The 22,237-nt window shown below is 38.2% G+C and overlaps 1 protein-coding gene across 3 annotated transcripts in view; it reads left to right on the top strand.

The window, feature by feature from the left end:
- Psd3 (pleckstrin and Sec7 domain containing 3) overlaps window positions 1-22,237 on the top strand; it is a 435,293-nt gene that overhangs the window by 373,557 nt on the left and 39,499 nt on the right. For all 3 annotated transcript variants that reach the window (XM_028789051.1, XM_028789050.1, XM_028789052.1), the window contains exons 12-13: window positions 1,018-1,088; window positions 21,879-22,036. In XM_028789051.1, coding sequence (XP_028644884.1) covers window positions 1,018-1,088; window positions 21,879-22,036 — 229 coding nt within the window. The remainder of the gene's footprint in view (window positions 1-1,017; window positions 1,089-21,878; window positions 22,037-22,237) is intronic.

Raw genomic sequence — 22,237 nt, 5'->3', positions numbered from 1 at the left:
GAATTCTAGCAGGTACCATGATACATCTCAGTCCTCTCTGCAGCAGATGACATAGCTCATGGTCACACCCTTGTGCATGATATATGGGCAGGATCAGAATGTATCATCTCCTAAAGCACCATGGCTACCCAACAAATTCTGCTCCATGCTAGCACACTATTTTTTTTTAACAAGGGATTTTGTATTGTGCTTTAAAAAAAATATTGTCAGCACATACCATTAAACTTCACCTAGTAGGAACAGAAGGAATGGTATTTTCTGTTTCCCCTGGAAACCTGCAGAGCGGATGTTTGAGATCTTTTTTGCCAGGTGGCTATCTCAGTATGTTGCTGGCAGAAGCACTTGGACTCTGTAGGTGGATGGTCACCTAGTTCCAACCGGAGAGTCCTGAGAATTCAGTTGAAAGAAATTGGTATATGAATATTTTCTAAATTAATCAGGTGCCCAAATTAAAGAAAATAGAATGTATTCAAGAAGGATATGAGTAAAGGCCCCTCTCTCTGATTTGAGCTGACGTGTTTATGAAAGCAACAAGCAGGTGATAGCATTTTATAGTTATATATTTTAGTTTTATTAGAATAAATTGTGAACTTTTGTCTAATCTGTGTCTTTGCTTGAGTGTTTTGGTGAGTTCTGTAAGTGAATAGAGAAAATCTGCTTTATATTCTAGAAAAAGCGGGAATTCATCTGTTCTGTAGGACAGGATAGAGCCATGCTCCTATGGGTTTTTTTTCTAGCTTCTCCTCCTTGAAGTTGTATGACTATTAGCAAGATGCTTCTTTGAGCTTACTTTTATAACAAGGAAATTCCTGATGGCTGCTTGACAAGGTTACTGTGAAAATGGAATCCAACACATGGGAAGTATTTCAGAGCAAATAGGTTTAAAGAAACTGTTTTCATTCTACCCATACCTAATAAACCAGGATTATTGAAAAGCAGTAGTCTTGTTGAAGTTTTAAATTGTCCTTCAAAGAAGCTAATTTCGTCAACTAAACTTTTCCATTTCCCTTCTCTCAGCTCCAAGAGGAAAGCGGGGATGGAAAACCTTCTATGCTGTCCTGAAGGGAACCGTTCTTTACTTACAAAAGGTAAAGTACAGTGGGGAAAATCAAAATTCACTGCTGTAGGGACACTGTGTCAGAAGCATAGCTGCATGCATGTGTTCCTGCAATGACAGTTTACTGAAGGCCATATGTTGTGTTGAATACCTTGGCTATAACTCACAACATAATCCTGACTTTACTTGATAATGGCCCTTGGCAGTCAACAGTTCTTTTCTTCTCATCTTAATTACAGTTAACTCCCAGATCCATAGAAATGACATTAAGAGAATTAAAGAGACTATTAAAGGCAAAGGCAGAGAACCAATGCACTCAGCATCACATGGTGCAGAGTCATGTGATACAGAGTCATGTGCTACAGAGTCATGTGATACAGAGTCATGTGGAGTGAGGTGTTAGTAGCCTAGTACCTGCTGACATTGCTAGAGATAGTTCAAAGCAAAGCTGATTCAACCACAGTTAGAGGATTTTGCTGAGTTGAAGTCCCTGGACCAGAAGTTCGGACCTTGTTGTGTATAGGTCGAAGAATGCATGCACTGGCTAGGATGACGATTCAGTGGGTGATGGATATGTTCCATGATGATGAAGGCATTCCATCCTTCCTTGGTCTGATGTGTCTGACAGGTTTACATGCCTAGATTTTCTGATAGATACATGTGTTCCTGATCTACTTCAGTAAGTTCATAGATAGTAATTCTTTTGCATAAACAAGTTATTAGTCTGCACCTTGTGGTTTATGCTGGGCAACTGGTGGTTTTTAATCACACAAACAAGATGTAGAGTCATTCTTTATTGGCATTTTTACTCAAAATACAGGCAACTAGCTACTGCTATGTAATATGAAGTCACTTAGACTAGGCTCAGCGTGAAAGACTTTGTTTCATTTAATATAGAGTATTTTAAAGATTGTTAGCAACTTAGACTAGGGTGTAGCCTGATCATGTCCAGCAAAACTGTATGAAATACTGACTAAACGTGGATCATTTTATACTGAGATATACAAAGAAGTCACAACAAACACCCATAGTACTGTTTTATTGATGCTTAGAATCTATGTGTGTGTGTGTGTGTGTATGTGTGTGTGTGTATCAGAAAAACCAAAGTTATATAGATACAGATATACACATGATCAGAGAAATGGATAGCCTCTGTTCTAATTGTTCTATAGTCAATATAGTAAGCTAGACCTTGTTTATAGATAATAAACCAGTGTCAAGGCCTAATTCCATAAATATCTTTTATAGATTTATTATCATTTAATATATTATTTGACTATCTTACTTTTAATCATATATATACATACACACCTTTTTTATGTCCTGAAACTTTTGCATTTAATAGTTCAGATGTATTCCGAGTTTCCTAGGTATGTTTTCTATCAGGTTCCTTTCTTCCAGTTCCAGATAAACAGATCTGTTTGTGGTTCAGTTTATAGTTCCTGTCTCAATGAAGGGTAGTATCTAGAGCTTCCAGCACCTAACTTTGTGTGGATGGAAACTAGAAGGTTAAGTGGCAACTGCATGCTTAACTAGAGGTTGATCGGTGCTTATCAAAGGCCAGCATGGTTTTATGCATACTGTTCTGTGAAGAGGCAGGGATGAGTTAGGGCTGAGGAGAAGAAAGACACTAATATCAGTAGTATCTGAAGATTTTAAGGAGAGGGACATGGAAAAAATACATAATATGGTATGTACCCTCTGCAATTTTTAAAATATTTTAAATGTTTATATTGTGTGTGTGTGCTTTTGTGTGCTTTTGTGTGCAGTTGTCCATGGAGTACAGAAGACAATGTCAAATGCCCTGGACCTAGAGTTACAGGTGATTGTGAATCATTTGATCTAGGTGTTAGGAATTGGACTCCTGTCTCCTTTAAGAGCCGTCCACGCTCTTATTGCTGGGCCATCTCCCAGCACTCCTGTAAATGTTAATGCAAAACGTATTTCTTGCAGCGGAGCAAGTACAAAGGTTTTAAGAATGTATGCACGGAATTGAACAGAAAGATCATGTGTGTCTATGTGTGTATTCTTTATATTAATAAAGCAATAATAATGCTGTTGAGTACATTTAAATACTGTTGATTATTTGTGTATCTTTAGAGACATTGTTTTCAAGAACTTTGTTTCTTCAAATAATATTTTGCTTGTTCTTTCATTTCTGTTTTTGTTTGTTTTGAAAGTGAGTTGTAGCTGGGCCTTGTTGTTTGGAGCACTGAACACCAGGCAGACTCCAATTTCCTAAAGGTTTTGATTTCAGTGTTAGTTACTCAGTGTTTAGTTGTTCTGTGTAATAAAGTCCTACTCCGTTGTGCTTTTGGTGGCCCCTCCAAAAATCACCAAGGTTTTTCTGTTTTGATTTTTGGGTCTTAAATATTTATCCCTCTAGTTGATGTTTGCTCTAAGATGTATATGGATGGACAGATTTCCCACACCATTCTGGTCCCCATGATGTATCACTGGCCCCGGTGAAAGCATTGGTTATATACTTACAGGACTTCCTGAGCTCATTCTTTTGCATGTTTTTCTGCCTTCAGACCTTTCTGTGCTGGAGCTTCATTATATGTTTTGAAATGAAAACTGTTACTCCTCCCAAATTCCTATTTCTCTAGATAGTCATAGACATTTGGGGTTCTTTGTGAAGGTAGAATTTATTTTTTAATGTCTGTTACAAATATCTGTAAGATATTGATTCCACTGAATCTGTAGGCTGCTTTGAATAATATGGATATTTTTAACAATATTAACTCTCCCAGCCCCAAACATTGCCCTATCCTTTTATTTTTTTCTGTGTCATTTCCTTCAGCAGTGCTTCACACTTTCCAGTGTATGAATCTTTTGTTAATGTGGTTGCTTATTCCTAATTGTTTAATGTGTGCTAATACTTTTCTAATGGGGTTGTAAAGTCCTCATCAGGTTGTTACCAGTTAGTGAGGGCAAATGCAACGGATTTTGTGTATTAGTTTATATTGTGTAACATTGCTAATTTTTATTAGTCCTAATGGGTTTTGGTGGATTTTATGATTTCTATATACATGATCATATCGAACTATGCCTAGTTTTTAAATAATTTCATCATAATATTGGTAAACTTTATTGAATTTTAATACTGTACATTATAGATTTGTTATGGAATATAAATATCATTGTGAACCTCTGTATGAGACTTTTTTGTTTTGGTTGATTTCCCTATGTTAAATTATGTTCTATCCTTACTGATATTTACTTCTAGTTTGGGTCTTTGATTATTTTTTTAATGTACTATTGAATTCAGCCTCCTATGGTTACTGATAGGATTTTATATCTACATTTATCATGAATATTAGCTGGTAATTTCTCTTTTCTTAAAGTATATTTTTTATAGTTTTGATATCAAGGCCATGCTGCTCCCTAAGATGGGTTTGAGTGTGTTCCCTGTTCAGTGCTTTGGAAGTGTCTAAAAAGTATTATCAATAATTCTTGATGGGATTCATTCACTGTTAAAACCATTTGGTGCCACGCTTATCTTTATTAAAAGGTCTTTGGTTACTTTGGGGTTTGTTTTTTCTATTATGATTGAGTTTTTCTTCTTACTTGTAATAAATGTTAATATACTCTATCTTTCCATGATTTAACCTTGACAATCGTGTTTCTAGTGATTTGTCTATTTCTTCTAGATTATCCAATATGTTGTTACATAATTAACCATAATAGTTTCTTAGAAATGTCTTAATTTCAGTATCATCAAGTGAGCTATTTCATCTCTGATTTTTTTAATTCATCTCTGATTTTATTATTTGGGTGCTTTCTTCTTTTTTTATTCTAACTAAATATTGGCCAGTATTATTGGAGAAAAATACTTCTTGGAAACCACAATTTCTTTCCATTTGTTTTTTATTCTCTTTTCTGTATCTTCATGAGATTTAATAATTTCCTTTCTTTGATAGCTTGTTTAGATATAAAATTAAGAAATTTAATGTTGCCTTCCACTTTACTGCAAATGCTCATTGCCATGAACCCTTACTGGGGCTACTTTTCATGCATCCCCTAAGTTTTGATTTCATTAAGTAGTGTCTATTTTCATTTGTCTCAAGATAATTTCCATTTTTCTTTTGATTTCTTGAACACTTTGCCTCAAAGACTATGGCAGAGAATGTCTAATTTCTGCATATTTTCATGCCATTAGTTGTAAGATGTGACTGAAGTTATTTCAGCTGTCTTTAATCTGTGAAGCTTGAAAGATTAACATGTGATCTGTGTTGGAGAGAATGGTACATGTGCACTTCAGAAGAGCATTGTGTCTGCTGTTCTGGATATGTCTAAATATTTCACCTATGGCATTCCTTCAGTCATTTATTGCCTTTCATCCTAGTACCTGCCATTTTTCTATCTGCTATTGAAGTGGAATGTGGAAATCCATTATGTAGTGCTTTCTTCTCATGTATGTCAATCTTTAGTACATAATTTTAGAAGTTCCGATGTTGAGGGGGAGGGGAAGAGACAGTAAGAGAGAGGTTGATTTCTTTTCCAAGTGGATTGTCTTTACTATCATTGCATAATGGTTGGACACTGTCTCTCTTGGCCATTTTTATTTGAAGTTTATTTTGTCTGGTGTAAGTCGGACCATGTCTCTTCATTTCTGGCTACTGTCTGCATGGATTTCCTTTTCCGTAATTTCACTTTAAGGCTGTCCACTTGTAAACCTAAAAGAAGCTTCTTTCAATGGCAGCATCTTTGTTTTGTTTGCTAAGTCCGTTTACCCGTTTCCTTTTCTGTTGGTTGAGTAGTAAAATCTGTCAATCCTTGCCGTAAGAGTAGCATGTTGTGGGAATACCCTTCACCTCTAAAGGATAATTTGCCAAACTATTCTTCTGTGGCAGTTATTTTATACTCTCAGTATATAAGCTCTCACAGCCCTCCCTGAATTGTTATTGCTGAGAAGTCTGTGGAAAGCCTTGTGGTCATTTTGTGGTATATGACAAGTCATTTTTCTCTCCTATACTTTGATTTTTTCGTAACATTGTGAGTTGCGGTGTGATTTGTTTGCATCCATCATATTGAGCTGTATCTGTCAATTTCCTTCCCATATTTGAGAGGTTTCTCTGTCATTATTTCTTTGAAGAATCTCCCCATCCACCTTTTTCTTTTTTTCTTCTTATACTTCCATAATGCATATGTTGGTGCCTCCATTGTTGAATTCCTCAGTTTAATATTTCATCTTAGGTATTGTATTCTTTAGCCTAAAATTTCCTCTTTTATCTTTAGATATTTCTGTTTCTTTGTTCCTATAATCATCTTTTATTTATCATTTTATTGAGCGTATTGAACCTCTTTGTCATGATTATTTTGTTTTATTCTATGCAATTAATTACAGTTGATTTCCGGAAATTTATTTTTCTTCCTTAAACCAAATTCTTTCTAACTCTTCCCGGCTCCCTTTAAAATCATTCCAAATGAAGAAACAACTACCCTTGATAGTTAAAGAAGAGCTTGATACAGAAAAGTCTCACCACTCAAGGCCTGTTTAGAGATTCTCTTTAAGAACATGTTTCTTTGTACCTGTGCATGCAATTTCTCAGTTATAGAGGATGTCATTTTCTTTTACAGAAACCCATTGTCTTTCCACCCTCTGATACTATCTTCATTGCTCTGGGTTATCTGGCTCCACAGCTGTAAGCCACCCAGCATTTCGTTATTCTGAACAGTCGTTTCACATTCCATTCATGCCAATTCACCAATCAGGTAACGTTTCCTCTTGACAGGCTTAAAGAGAGTCAGTGCACTGGATGCATATTTGCTGCCTCCTCATCTCTCCCAAAGGAGAAATCTCGAGATTCCCCCTGCACAAATGTGTTCTATGCACAAAACTCTTGCTTTTCTTCTTTGTTCTCTGCAGTCCCCAGGCCCCCAGGCTATCAATTCTGCTAATGTTTTGAGCGATCCAAGGCAAAGATTGAGTCTCCTAAGTTGTACTTGGAAAATCTAGAATGCTGGCCACATGCTCTCCTTTCTTTTCCCTCCCTAGAGAGAAACTTTAAAGTTGAGTGCATTTTGCCAGATTGTTTCAAGCTGTACTGGCTACAGCAAACCACCCACCACTTTCTTTTGTTCTAAGCAATCCCCAGGCATCCAAAGCATGCCAGTTCCATCTTGCTTATAGGGAGCCAAGAGAAACTCTTCAGAAGGGTGATAAAAATATTTGAAAAAATATTTGATTCTTTGCTACACTTTACTCTGTACAATAATACCATCTATATAATTAAAGGAGTTATTCTATGAATCCAGCAGCCCTTTGTATCTCACCAGATACATAAAGACAGTGGTTGATATTCAGATTAGCCATGCTCCTAATTGGCCAAGTATCTTATATTGTCCTTTATTTTCCTTTGGAGTTGTTACAGCTTTTAATCTATGTGTTCTTTTTTGTGGCCTTCCCAAATTAGCATGTGTGCAGGCTGAGCCCATACTGGTCCTTTCAGATGATTTTTGTCTCTCTGTAGGGAGCAAGGTTTTGAAATTAAATTCCACCTAGCACAGCTGTTTCTCCTGTATAAATCCCATCTCTTGGCTCATTTTTTTTTTCTCTAACATCTCCATCTTTGACTAAAGCCCTCCTTTGAATTCCTAACCGCAGGATGCGCACCCCCTCCACTCCTGGTAAATCTAGGCATGGGAGTTCTCTTGCATTCAGTATTTTTTTTAGAGTGATACAAAAAAAAAATGCTGTTTCCAAGTCACCAATTTTTTCGCTCCTTGTCTTCTCCCTTAGAACTGTATTTGTGTTGCTTCAAGTCATCTAGACGGAGAAGAGAAGAGGCTGGGTGTTATGGAGGAAACAGTTTTGTACTTGCTGCTTCAGCATTAGTCTGCATTAGAACTCCAAAAAGAATTACTTCTCCTGACTTATGGAGTGCAGCAAATTGTATTTGGAGAAAGTGTATAAAATCCCTTCTATAAAGAGAGAAGACTGTCAACAAACGTGTGTGTGTGTGTGTCTGTGTGTGTGTACATACACATGTTTTACACATGTTTGTATATATTGGTGTGCATATGTGTGTATTTATGTATATGCGGATACGTGTGTTGGGTGTAAGGTATGTGTAAATCAATAAGAATGCTAGTATAGCTACAAAGCATAGTATCTTTTAAAATGAGAATAAGCACATTAGCAAAGAGGCAACCATTTTTTAATGAAATTTATTTTTTTATTTCTGAGATTATAATTTTATTGTTTTTTCCATAGAACACATATAGATTGTCCAATGCCACACAGTCAGCCCTGAAAACGTACATATGTGTAACAATATACAAATCAAATGGGTGAAATTTAGAAATACACATGTATGTGTGTGTATATATATATATGCATATAAAAACAATTCGTGAACAAAGAGACCTTGGAGGAGAGCAGAGACATATAGGAAAGGGAAGCCAGCCATCATTTATCATCAAGTTCTGATTTATGTTTATTTTTAACATTCTTTAAAAGAAAGTCTAAAAAAATGAATGCTTGAAATCTGAACTAGCAATGAAGAATACCCATTCACAGTAACCTCATATAAATCCTAGAGACTAGAGCATCAGTCATTGGGAACTTATTGGCCGATCTGGGTTGTTTATGGATATATCTGCTTGATTTTGCTTCACAAGGGTCTTTGGGTTACTGAGCTGCACACATAAACTGCAGTAAATAGCCAGCCTTGGAACTGAGGTTCTGTACTGTTAACATGTTCTACACAAGGCAATGAATGTTCATTGCTGATAATCTCTAGTCCTCCTTGATGCATGACCTACCAGAACACAGTAGCAGACACTAGACAAGAGGTAAACTGTGTAATGACAATGGGATTTGGGTTACATACTCTGTTTTGTTTTATATCCTCCCAGAGCTGTGGAGAGCTAACCACATGTCAGACACTATGAAAAATTCCAGACTTTTAAAGGTGACTAAGACATACTGCCTTATGTCTGCCTACATAAAATAGGGGGGAAAAAACTAAATTGGGCATTCACTTAAACAGTAGAACAGAATAATAACAGATATTGAAAATAATATTTTCACTTAAGAGGCCCAACCAAGCATGTTTTATTTCTATATACATACACACACACACACACGCATACACACAAACACACACACACACACACAGGCAGACAGGAATAAATCTCTGATGAACAACCACATAGATAACAATACAGCACAAAGCATTTTAGCCAGAAAGTAACAATTTCAGAGAATGTAGAGAATGTCTCATGGCCAATAATGATTTCGTGTTCATACTATGGTGAATAGGCCATAGCAAGCCATAGAATGATAATGAAAATTGTGCTTCAAATAACATGTTTGTCGTGAAGCCTAAAGAGATGGTGTCATTACGCTGTCTCAGTCTGTCACATGCACACAAGAAGCTGCTTCCTTCCTGGAGGAGTTTCAAGCTGAGACTGGCACTCCCACCAGCATGCAGGTACTCAAATGATTTAGACAGCATTGTCTTCCAGACAGCTCTTCCCATAGGACCTCCTCGATTGGGTGCAAGAAGTGCCACACTGTTCCTCCCTCCTGCTCTCGGAATGTCATTATTATATCCTAAAAGTCACAAACACACACACCCTGTGCCTCAGGTACAGCTGACAAAAAGTTCCACTCAATCCTGTCAGCTACTTATCTACTATGCTACAGGTCTGTGACTTGTCAGGCTCTTCCTTACTTTTTTGGCTTCTCTCTCTCTCTCTCTCTCTCTCTCTCTCTCTCTCTCTCTCTCTCTCTCTCGCTCTCGCTCTCTCTCTCTCTCGTTCTCTCTCTCTCTTTCCTTCTTTCTTTCTTTCTTTCTTTCTTTCTTTCTTTCTTTCTTTCTTTCTTTCTTTCTTATGTTACAGGATCAGTAATCATCCACTACAAGCCACACTTTGATTGATCATTTCCAGGGCTAGTGAAATGTCCTTTATGAGTTTTCCTGCACCAGCTTCAGTCATCAAGAAGAGGATAAATTGGGGCTCGAGTATACTGTGCACTGAGTGCTAAACTGTGGGATTTGATGGTTGGTAGGTTAAGTGAATTTAAATGTGCCTATGCCTCATAATTTCAGTATACAATGAGTTTATTATTACCAGAAGTTTATTGTCCATCAGCAGGCAAAGAAATCCTCTATTTGGGTGAAGTTATGAGAAAAAAAAACATCATTTTCCTAGACCAAATTCATCTCATTCATCTACCTGGTGTGGATAGCCCTGTGGCAGGTGCGGTGAAACAAAGACCATAGTGTCTGCCTGAAGGTCACTAGTCTGCTTAGATTCTGCCATTCTCTTGTCTTACACTATTATTCTCCATCCAAATTCCATGGCATCAGTGACTTTTGTCTTCCCTTCTATGCTCCCTTCCCTAGTATGGTTAGGTATCATTCCTTTACTGCATCCTAGCCCAAGATGGCTGCCAGTATACTGAAGAGTGTTGCCAGACACAAAAGGAAACAAGGATTCTGCTTACTAGATTCTGTGAATCAAATGGGTCTCCTAAAGAGACATGATAGCTAGCTGCTCATGCGTCATTGACTGTAGCCACAGAGACACCATGCACAGAACCTGTCTGCCCTTGGAATAACAGTGTTGCCAACTGCTCTGCAATTACTTCGAGCCTTTCATCAAGATTTTTCAACTATGAAATAGCCTCTAATGATTTTCATCCATGTAAGAAAATACAATTTGAGTTTTCATTAAGATTGAAGAGTCAAACTTTCCTCCAAAAAACCCAAACAAACAAAAGCTGTAAATCACCAGAAAAACTAAGCTCTATTCTGTTAAAATACTGGGAAAAAAAACTCCCAGTTCTTAGTCTTAATTCACCCAGCCTCCCACCTTCGTTTGTCTCAGCTAAGTAGGTTTACCAAAGAGAATGTCAAGAGTTAATGTAATATCTCACATCTGTCAGATTTTTAACCTGTCCTGTGTCCTCTGTGTCACTGTCTCCTTAACATGGTCACAATACAGCACTTTCTTAGACATTAATATAAGAAATTTGTTAGTCTAGAGTGAGGCCCCATGGAGTGTCCCTTCACCTTTCTAAAGTCCTCCTAGAAAATTAACCCTTGGAACAGCAACCTAAGTTTGATCCATGGAACTTACATAAAGGTGGGAGAAAAAAACTGACTTCAAAAATGCTGTCTGGGGGCTGGAGAGATAGCTCAGCAGTTAGGAGTTCAATTCCCAGCACCCATAAGGCAGTTCACAACTGTAGCTCTCAGGACTGACACCCTTGAGCAGACATACGTGCAGCTAAAACACTAATACATTTAATTAATTAATTAATTAATTAATTAATTTTAAAAAATGTCAGCCAGTCATACAATTAAAAATAAATAAATAAACTTGTCCTCTGACAACATACATTGACCATGGCACACATGCCTCCAACACATCAATGATAGCCTTTTTAATATCAAACCTAACCTTTCTTATTCGCAGATTTGCATTTAAATATAAGTAAAGTTTGCATTAACTTGAACTTTAACTAACAAGCTACCAGTCTGATACAGAAGACAGTAATGTTAATTAGGAAGTAAGATGATAAGGTTTTCTCATCTTTAAGATTAAGACCCTGCTGGATTTTTTAAATGTTATAAATGACAGATACGATTGTAACACAGTGTTGGAGAGTTCATTATTCTGTCTGAAAAGTTTAAGAACAATAAGAATAATTGGATTCTATCAAGTCTCTGAGGAAGTAAGTGGGCTATTAAAACATGCAGAAGTGTGTATAACCAGACACTAATAAAAGAAAAGGGAAGTGATATCTAAGCCTATATTACAATGACAAAAGAAAAAATAAAAATCATATAGGGATCCAAGGAGGACAGGCTTATGTGGATGTGTAGGTGTGAAACCATTGCTCATTTGGGTAGCTTCAAGACCAGTGGAACATAAAGGGTTCAGGACAGGTTGAAAAGGCCTAACCAGCTAGATGACAGGGTTGGGACTGAGTGAATGTGGATCCAATGTGTGATATGAACGGTGACAATTCTTACAGTTTAGAAGCATTAGCCTTTGTGCAGTGTTAAAACTGACCTAGAAGCAGATTCTCTCACTGATGCATGCAGACTAGATTGAACTAGGGTATGGTAACAGGGAAGGATCTAGTGAGTGAGTTCGAACTAAGATGCTGAATTCCAAATTCTATGGAATAGGAAGTGGCTATGTCTAGTATGAATTATGCATATTCAGATCTGGAACCAAGGAGAATGCCTAGAGATATAGTCTAGAGAGTCAACAACAAATTATTGTTAATTCAAAGCATAGGAATGGATGCTGCCACTCCAGTTTCTATAGATTGAGAAGATAAGGAGATAGAACCAGGGATACACAAACACCGTATTTAATGGGGGGGAAAATGGTAAAGGAGCTTGAATGGAGTGGCCAAAGAACTAAAAAGGCTGAGAGAGAGAGATATTGCAGACATCAGAGATGTCAGGAACATCCCCACCTTGTAAAGCAGCAATTAGACCATCACATGCATTCAACAACCAGAAAGTTATTTATAGAAGCTTTGATGTAGCGACAGGTGGTAGAAGCTAGGTTAGAGAAGAGTTGAGAACACAGGCAGGGAGCATGTTGACAACTTCCTGTACCCTCTTCTGGTGTCTCGGGCCTATGACTTTTTCAAGTAGCAGACCCCTAGTGTCTGTCTCATTTCTACTTAATCTCTGAGTCTTTCCTGTCATTGATTTCTCTCTAGAGGAAAATTAATTCCATCTGACATTTTCTCCTGATAGAGGTCTTGTTAAGAGTTTCTCTACCCTATACACAGTCTTCTCTCTACCATTAGCTCTCTCCTCTCTGCTCTCCTCCCAGTGGCCTCTAACTTTCATACAAAATCTTAACCTACAAACTACCCAAATAGTGATGTCAGAATCATTGACAAAATGCTATATTGGAGGCTAGGCAGGAAATGAACATACTGTCTACTCTTCACAGAGCTTGAACTGACAATGGAGATAAAAAGACCAATATTAGGCAATGAGTGGCTAGTGAAGTCTTAAAAAATAATCTTATGTACTTTGGTCATCCTGATAAGCCCTTAGAAACAGTGATCATGGGAGTGTTCATGTAATTGAATTTAATGCCTTGCTTTTTCTTTTACTATTTGTGTTTATTGTCTTGCTTGTTCCATGACTATCTGCATCTATTGTATTGCTAGACCTTCAACCTAGAATTGACTTTAATACATGCATGTAATTAAAATGGCATAAAATCATAAAGGAGGAGGGGGATGGGATAGGGAGTTCTGGGAGGGAAAATTGGGTAAGGGGATGACATCTGTATTATAAATAAATAAAATATCCAATAAAAAATAATCTTATGAAAAAAATCACTAGGTAACCTGATAAACAATATAAGAAGTATGGTTATACCTCACTGGTGTAGCATTTGCCCTGGGCTAATCTCCATCAATACAATAGACAGACAGACAGACAGACAGACAGTATATAGGTTTGAATCTGGGGGGGGGGAACACAGGTAAAAGGGATCTGTTTGCGTGGGTAAGAGATTACAATTTCTGGAATCTTTCAGGGTTGAACCTGTGAGATACAACACCAGAATTGGGACTGATACAATATTTGCACACTTAAAACCATTTTGGAGTCTGAGAACCAGTCTGGCAACGTTGTCACACTGGGAGTTCTGTGTGCTTCATGCCAAATCTTTTCATTTCTGGTATTACTGGAAGAGAATTGTGTTGAGCTGTGTCTAGGGTTTTATAAATGTCCATTTGAACAAGGCGGGTGGGGGGGTGCGGTTGTTTTGTTCTTGGTTTGTTTGGGTTAGGTTGGGTTGGGTTTAAAGAATAGGTAGAATCAGGAATGATCTCCGCTAGACAGGAAGAAGACAAAGATGATTCCCAGAGCTCACGTACCCAAGGCAGGCTGATCCTGGCCAGACCCCTGCTGGCTCGTTTACTAATCCTGTGCACTCAAGCCATTTTATTTCCTTTTGTGAAAGCACTGACTTTGTGACCTTTCATGCTTTGAAAAGGTTACATACCCACACTGACTCATTTTGAGTCTACAGTGGTTGATACTTTTAAAGGAAGCAGGAAAGTGAGCTTTGAAGCCCAGTATTCATTCCCAGAGGAGAACTGTGATGTCACCCAAGATTTCATGCCTCCTAATTTAGTTTAATGACCCAGTCCAGTAGATAAATGTGTCTACTTTGTGAGTGATACAGAGGATCATCGCTGTTTTTAAAACTATAAATTATTTAAAAAGATGCTACAGCTGGAAGCATACCTGGTCCTTAAGGTTTTAAACATTTAGGCTGTTCTCTAGAAGATTCTTCTGAAAACCCATTTGCTGTTTGATACCCAACTAGCAGAGAAGTAGTTTGTTTCATACAGTGGCTTGGGCCCCTCCCCTAAGAAGATGGCAGGTCCAGGCCATCCGGACTCCTTGTTCCTTCTGTGTGCTGGTTTCACCTCTTTCCCCTTCCTCTCCATGTACACCTCTATCCTCTCCTTCCTTTCCCTTCCTTTCCTTCCTGTGTCTCTACTTTCTTTCTCTCACCTCATTTCCTCCATCCCATCTTAACTTTCAGTGGACATTACTACCCCTTTTCCAATCATGTGAAAGATACAGAGAGAGCTGCCTGAGTTTTCCTACGGGCTTGCCTTCACAGGACTTGGACTCGGTGGGCGTGCTGTGCGTGATGGTCAGTCCTGACAGCAGTGTAGTAATGAGTGTGCCTTGAAAACACACACACACGCTTTAATTTATTTTGGAGGTGTGTTTGTGTGCTCACACTATGGTGCATATATGCAGGTCAGAGGCAGGAATCTAGTTCTTTTATCTCTCTCTATTATGTGTGACTCCAGGGGAATCAAACGCAGATTGTCAGGCTTGAGAGCAGCAGCGTTTTCCACCCCTGAGTACTCCAGTGTGCTTGATGACTCTAGAGCTCTCGGTCTCTATCTGACCCACTCCTTCATCCCCCTTTCTCCTTTTCCCCTCTCCTCCCCTCTTTATCCACTCTCCCTCCTCCCCTCTCCCCTCTCCCCTTCTCTCTCCCTCTGCACCCCCTTCTCTGCCCCAAGCATGCCTTTAGCTGCTTGTTAGTTAAGTCTGGCACTGAGTAGAAGGGGGAAGTGTTTCTCCACCATCCTGATGCTGTTCCTATTGGAAGAGTAAATGATGAAAAATTTTACTTTCCCTTAAATTATTTTTAAGACTTCTTTGTCTTCTTTGTTTTTATATTTGTTTTTGTTTTTTAAATTTCCTGTGCCTCACTGAAGCACAGGGCCTTAGAGAGAGAGATAGAGATAGATAGATAGAGAGAGAGAGAGAGAGAGAGAGAGAGAGAGAGAGAGAGAGAGAGAGAGAGAGGAGTTCAACTCCCACTGTGAGGGTTGGTACCCCTAGCAGTGGACTGAGGGGTTGTCAGTGGCAACAAAGATGAAATCTTTCTGATGCCAGGATCACCACGGTATTGTCCTAAATAAGGCAGACACTGTATGCACCCAATTAAACAAATAGATAGGAAACTGCATTTCTTTTTTTTTTTTTTTTTTTACTTTGCTTTCCTTGGCTGTTCTCTCAAGTCTCCCTTCTAAAGAAATCTAGGTCACTTTCTACTGTAACATTGCCACATATGAAAAAATTAGGTTAAATAAGACCCAAGCCTCCTTTCAGCCTTAAATTTGTGACTTTCACATATATACTTAGTTTAGTGATAAAAACGTGTTTTCGTTTGACTTGCTAGTGCTACTCCTGCCCAGATTTGTAGATAGTCATGCTTTCTCTGTGCTATGTTAAAAAATAAAAATGGATGAAACTGGGTGATTTTAAAAAAATAACTAGAGTTTTTAAAAGATAACTATCCAATTGTAGGAAATATTTATTGTCATGTGAGAATTAAGCATTATTGGACAACCTAGGACTTATAGTGCATTGATATTCTTGGGATTTTTTGGAACCAAGCCTTTCTTCCTGTGACGTAAAGTTGGCAGAGATGGTTATGTGTCAAGTGGTCTGAGTAGTGATAGCAGTTAGCGTGTTAGCCGTGTTGTAATCTAATTACCTTAGCTACTAAGCAGTCTTTCCTCATTGTTCTCCATGGTCATTAAGAGTATTTTCACTACCTATGTTTTCAGTTTACATATATCAATTGTAACTATTTAATAAGGTATTAAGTAAATAGTGCTTTGACAAAAAGAGAATCTGAGCATGCTTTTTGTTGATGTTGATGGGTTTTAGCCCCTTTTAGGTTGTAATTTATAGTACCTGAGAATAAAATGTCTTCAAACCTGATGCAATAATTTGTGGACCTGTGGGTCTCATGATGTGAATTCACAAAAACGTTAATTAGCAAGCATTCTAAGGGAAAGAACTCTATATTTCACGCTTTAAATGAACGTAAATAAGAGGCCCGTGAAATCCCAGGATCACTGCTTGTCAGGATGGCGGAGCACTCTAATGAGTCGTGCTACAGAGAGTCGTGCAGATTGCAGGGAACACGTGGAGAGTATCGTGTTTCCAGGCATCATTTTCACCTTCATTTGTTGGAGAAAATGGGTTCTAATTGCATGTCGTGGAGCATCTTCTTGCCTTGTATAAAATGTCTTGATTGGATTTATCAGTCTGTCTCTTTTACATCTTGTTTCGACAGCAAACAGTCTTGGGTTTGAATTGCTGTGATTACAATAATCTGTGCTTTATTCCTTCCTTCCCAACCCTATCATTTAAATGCTGTCCTGTAGCTTAAGCAGTAAACACTGACGCTATCAGGATGGATGGAAGTCACTTCTCAGTGTCATTGCCAAACTGAGTCTCACCACACTACCCAGTGCTACTGTCATTGGGGGGTGAAGCTGCTGCTGCCTCCTCCTTTTCCTCTTCTTCCTCCTTCTCCTCTTCTACTTTTGAGTAATTTGAGTTACCCAAACATATCTTACTGTTATTATTTTCCATTTAAGATGAAGATCACTTTACTATTAACTGGAAAAGTAGATGCTGATAGACTTAAAACTTCTAATGTCAGTTTACTCCTAATAAACAGACCCACCTTCCATTTCTGCCTTGTGTGAAACAGTCTTCCCAGTATGAAGTGGAATGTGTCTCAGTGTGCCTCCATCTGCCTTGGGATAAACAGTGTTGTCTAAACACTGATGAGTCAGCTTTTGAGAATTATAATAATTGTTTCATGTGAGCTCATTTGCAAAGGAACGAGGTTAGTTTTGGCTCACAGTTCTAGAGGCATGGGCTCTAACATAGGTTCTCTAAACTACAATAATACCATGGCACGGACGGGTATGTTTCTATGATTCTCTCCCTCTCCTTAGAGGTCATAGGACTCCACCCTGCTCTCCTGATTCAGTCACTACCAAAAGGCCCAACATCTAAATGCTGTAGTTAGAATACGTTTCTAGCTTTGTGATGAGATGAGCATAAGACTCTAGGAATTAAACACCTGCAATACATTGGGAACAAACTAATATTGAAACAAAATATTGACAGAGAACACAAAGATGGCCAGTGCTGTTAGCCTTTCCTTACAGGATCCATAATAAATGCTGCCATTTTATATCCTCGGTGGTTTTACAGCAGTCTAGGAACACTGTGCTTTCCACTTAATTCTAATGAAAATATTAACAGTGGGAATACACACCAAGAGCAAGTAAAGCAGTTTCAAGTGCTGAACTCATTGAGTGCTAATGCCAAACGACTGGCCTTGCTTATTAATACAAGCAGTTTGTTGTACACTATAATATAGGTGAGAGTTTAAACTGTAAGACTAGTTATGACTTCCTCAAGAGGTACATAAGGAATAATAAAGGGAATGGGCCAGCAGCAGGATGATCATTTAAAGAACAAACTAAAGATGCCATCTCCAAGAGCAGAGGTATTTTCACTAATATGTAAGAGGAAAAACTAATATTAGTGAGTTTAACTTATGTAAGGTCACAAAGACATAATTAGAGAACCTTATTTGAACATATAAGCTATAATTCCAGATATCCATGTTCTGAACCACAGTTCGTTAAGGGTGTTGTGTCTATTTGGCAGGGCATAATGAACTGATTACTGTGGGAGTGTGCAAGAATTGTCAGTACTGAGTACATCTAAATTAGAAACCTTAAACCTGTGGAACAACCATTACCATTGTGTCCAGTTATGTCATTTACCTGCAGTGATAGCTAGCTAGCCATTTTAGTGACCACAGAAAGGAGCAGCAGTGAGATTTTATAGTTTTTTTAGACTAGGTAGATGAGAAATTAAAATACAGCCAAGCAAATCTTACTGAATGTCATGAATAAAGACAAGAGTCTATGAGATTTGTAGTAGAAAATATAAGAGAAAAAGAAGCTTAAATGGAGGTGCCTCAGTGTATGAAGTGCTTGCTGTACAGAGAGACCTAAATTCAGATCCCCAGCAAACACACATACCTGCACACACACATGCACACACAACAGAAGCAGCAGCAACAACAACAACAAAGTCAGGCATGGCACCATGTACCTGTAACCTCAGTGCATTGACGTAGGGAATGGTGGACAGGAAGACCCTGGGGACTTACTAGATAGCCAGCCCAGATGAATTGGTGAACTTAAAATTCAGTGAGACACTCTATCTTCAGAAGACAAGATAGAAGGTGATTGAGAAAGACACCAACCTTGGCCTCCAACCTCCACACCTGTGCCTGGAATATTTATCCATATGCACATACACTATTCACAGCACACAGAATCAGAATTCCTTTGGACTCTAGTATATTGGAAAAGAAAGAAAGAATAGCACCTGCAGACTGTACTGAGCACGAGCAGAAAGGATTGCAACTGAGGAATTCTGTATCCATCTATACCTGTCACAGACAGCCTAAAAGATATCTGGATAGAACTACAGTATATGATCCACATGAAGAAAATCCTTGAAAGAATAAGATAAGGCTATCTTGAAAGATAAGGAAAATGCTTGAAAGGATAAGAATGAGGTTATCAAGACGAACCAAAGAAACAAAGCAAGTGCACAATGAGCCATGGAGTGCAACCAGCTCCAAAAGAACAAGGAGAGGAAACAGCAACATGTAAGGCAATACAGTGTCTTCAGTCAGAAAATTTGTGATAGCTATATTTTAGTAAGATTGGAATTACTGAGTGTAGATGTGTGTGAGAAGTTAAAAAAATACAAAAAATTTATATAGAAGATAGCTTTTGAAATTTCTACCTTACATGAGTAAATACCAAAGTTGATAGAAAAGAAAAACCTCAAAAACAATAGATAGTACATAGTCTTAAGAATGATAATGCTTAAAACCTAAATTCACTAAACTGTATAGAGACTAACTTGTAAAAATGAAAGTTATTAAGTATAGAGAGAAAACTCACACTGCCTCTGCAGTAAATGGGAAAGGTTGGTATGTTCTCTAAAGGGGATGGACAATGGGAAAACATGTAAGGACAGGAAGAGACTAATCAATACATTTGATTACAAAAACTCACTTATCTAATAATAATGTACCTTTTCAAGGAGCATAAACAAAACTCGACATGCACCAGGCTACATGAATAACTTTAATAACTGAATGGAAAATAGATCTCTGATCATAAGCCAACAAGTAAAAACTATGTGATGACACATAACTAAAGCTTTAGACACGTCTACTACTAAGATCACAGAATGTATACAAGAGTAGAACTATAAACTATGTAGAAGTTTATATAACTATGTAGAAGTTTATAAACTATGTAGAAGACAGAGACACAGTTTATCTCTAAACTGTGTTATACTGTGTAACTCATACTCAAACAAAATGTATAGCCTTAATTGTCCTTGAATGAAGGGGAAAAATGGGCAGGGTATGGTAGGATACAACTCTAATCTTTATGCTGGGAGGCAGAAGCAGGGGGATTACTGTAGACACAGGCTGGACTGTCAGTTTAGTGAGTTATAAATAAGGCAGAGTGCGCAGTAGATCTCACCACAAAAGACCAAGAAAGGAGAAAGATGGAAAATAAGATCAATAATTAACTTAAAAATAAATATGGAAAAGAAAGAAACTTGGGAGAATTGAGGGTAAAGCCTGAGTTACAGAGCCCAGAACCAAAAGAGGGTCATACAGGTTCTGGACTAACATGAGCAGGCCAGTCCAGGTTCGTTGGGAAGACATGCTTGAGGATGGAGGCATGTGTAAGTCTCAGGTTAGATTCAGGGCTGATCATTTCTGTCTCTTCTGATAGTTTTCTCTCTTTCTCAGCTCCCTATCTAGAAACAGACTACATTGGCTACAGGGCGGTGAGTGCAGGAGTATGTTCAGCCGAGTCCTGAGGCTAGAAGGGATTTCATACTCAGGCTAGCTCTACTTTAAACTCCTACTCAACAGTATGTCATGTGAAGAGAGTCATAGGTTTTAGAATGCTGAGTCACTGTGAAAAACCTTTTCAAAACTGTGAAGGGCCTCCCAGCATAGCTAGATTACAGCTCCATGCACTGATAGCACTCTGCCACAGTATGCTGTAACGTGTCCGTTTACGTTAAATGTTCTCTTTTCATGGTCTTCTGTTCATCTTACCTTGCCACAAGACTTTGTCAGCAGCAAACTCTTTGTGATCACATTCTGGAAGTTGTCATTTAATATTGTAAATGTGGGGCGTCTTTCTGTTGCTACTGTTTTGACGTCATGATTAAAGGAAAACCTTTGCCTCTCAGCTTGACACTGATAGGGATCAGTCAGGATCAACATTCAGCATGCCTATTTTTTATTCATTTTAAGTAAGTTCCAGGCTTTAATATATATGAATTGTTTGCATTTTGATTGGTATTGGTGAAAAACAAGGCAATGTGAGGGAAAATTCCTTTTTTAAAAACTTGACACAAAGCCTGTAATGGGATCATTCGCATCCTCTCTTTCATACATTCACTATGAGTTAGAAAGTGATAAAAGGGTGTGTGTGCATGTGTGTGTGTGCGTGCATGTGTGTGTTGTTTACAGTAGAAACAAAAGTTTTGTAACCATCTTGTATTTGAGAAATGGAACCTAAGTTCCAGAAACATGTACTGTCACTGCTTGTATCAGACACAGCAGTTAGGTAGATTTATATTAGTTTAACCCTTTTTATTCCAGTGAAGCCAGCAACTACTAAAAATAATTGAAAAACCTATTTTAAATTCTGATTATTTTTCTACTAGAGAAGTTTTTGTTTTGGCTGTCATATTTGGGTGGTAGCAATACAAAAGAACCTTTGAAAACTCTGAATGATGTAGTTATTGTCAAAAATAAAAATATATGCGTGACACCTTCCTTCTTAAGTATTTTATATCTGTTTAGAAAAACAGAGTCAAGCTTTATCTTATGATGGTCATTTTTCCCTCATCGGAAGAGCTCAAGAAATTACTTTATTTTATTGTTCCTTTTGGTTTTAATAGCATTAACCACCTCAAAAGACAGCCTTGGGAACATGGAGTGTGTTCAGATAAATTATCTCTACCAGAAGTACAGTTCTGTTGAAAGTAACTGCAAGCTTCTACGTGGTCCCATTTGTTTCTGAAACTGCTCATACTGCCTGTTGGACCTGGCCATGTTGCAGGCTCCAAGGATGTGTGTGTCTCTCTGGCCTTCCTCAGCAGTCTGCCTTAATTAATATGTATTGGCCTTACTAAAATAATGCCTTTTGTAATGCATTGCCTCATTGCATATAGTTCAAAACTGTGATAGTGTGTTACAATAACAAAGTTATCAAGAGTTGGTATTCCCCATTACCTTCTCCAGTATTTCCATGGACTTTCCAAAAGCTTTTCCTTTCATTTCCCATTCAGGTCTTGGCCAGTGGTCATGCTCTTGTGCTTGCTTTCTTTGTGTTCATGTGCAGGATGAATATAAGCCAGAGAAGTCTCTGTCCGATGAAGACTTGAAGAATGCAGTGAGTGTGCACCATGCTCTAGCATCCAAGGCCACCGACTACGAGAAGAAGCCCAACGTGTTTAAACTCAAGACTGCAGACTGGAGGGTCTTGCTTTTCCAAACCCAGTATGTTTGTTGCTTTTGTTCTTATTTGGTCTTCGTTTCCTCTTCTCTCACCTCTTTCTTCTTTTTCTCTTCCTCCCTCTCACCATGTAAGGAGAGGAAGAACCACCAACTCTGATCTCCATACTCATGATCTCTCTTGATCTCTCTCTCTCTCTCTCTCTCTCTCTCTCTCTCTCTCTCTCTCTCCCTCTCCCTCTCCCT

Source organism: Grammomys surdaster, unplaced genomic scaffold (assembly GCF_004785775.1).
Source record: "Grammomys surdaster isolate TR1022 unplaced genomic scaffold, NIH_TR_1.0 125780, whole genome shotgun sequence".
In the NCBI taxonomy this organism is placed as follows: Eukaryota; Metazoa; Chordata; class Mammalia; order Rodentia; family Muridae; genus Grammomys; species Grammomys surdaster.
This window is presented reverse-complemented; position numbering and strand designations above follow the sequence as displayed.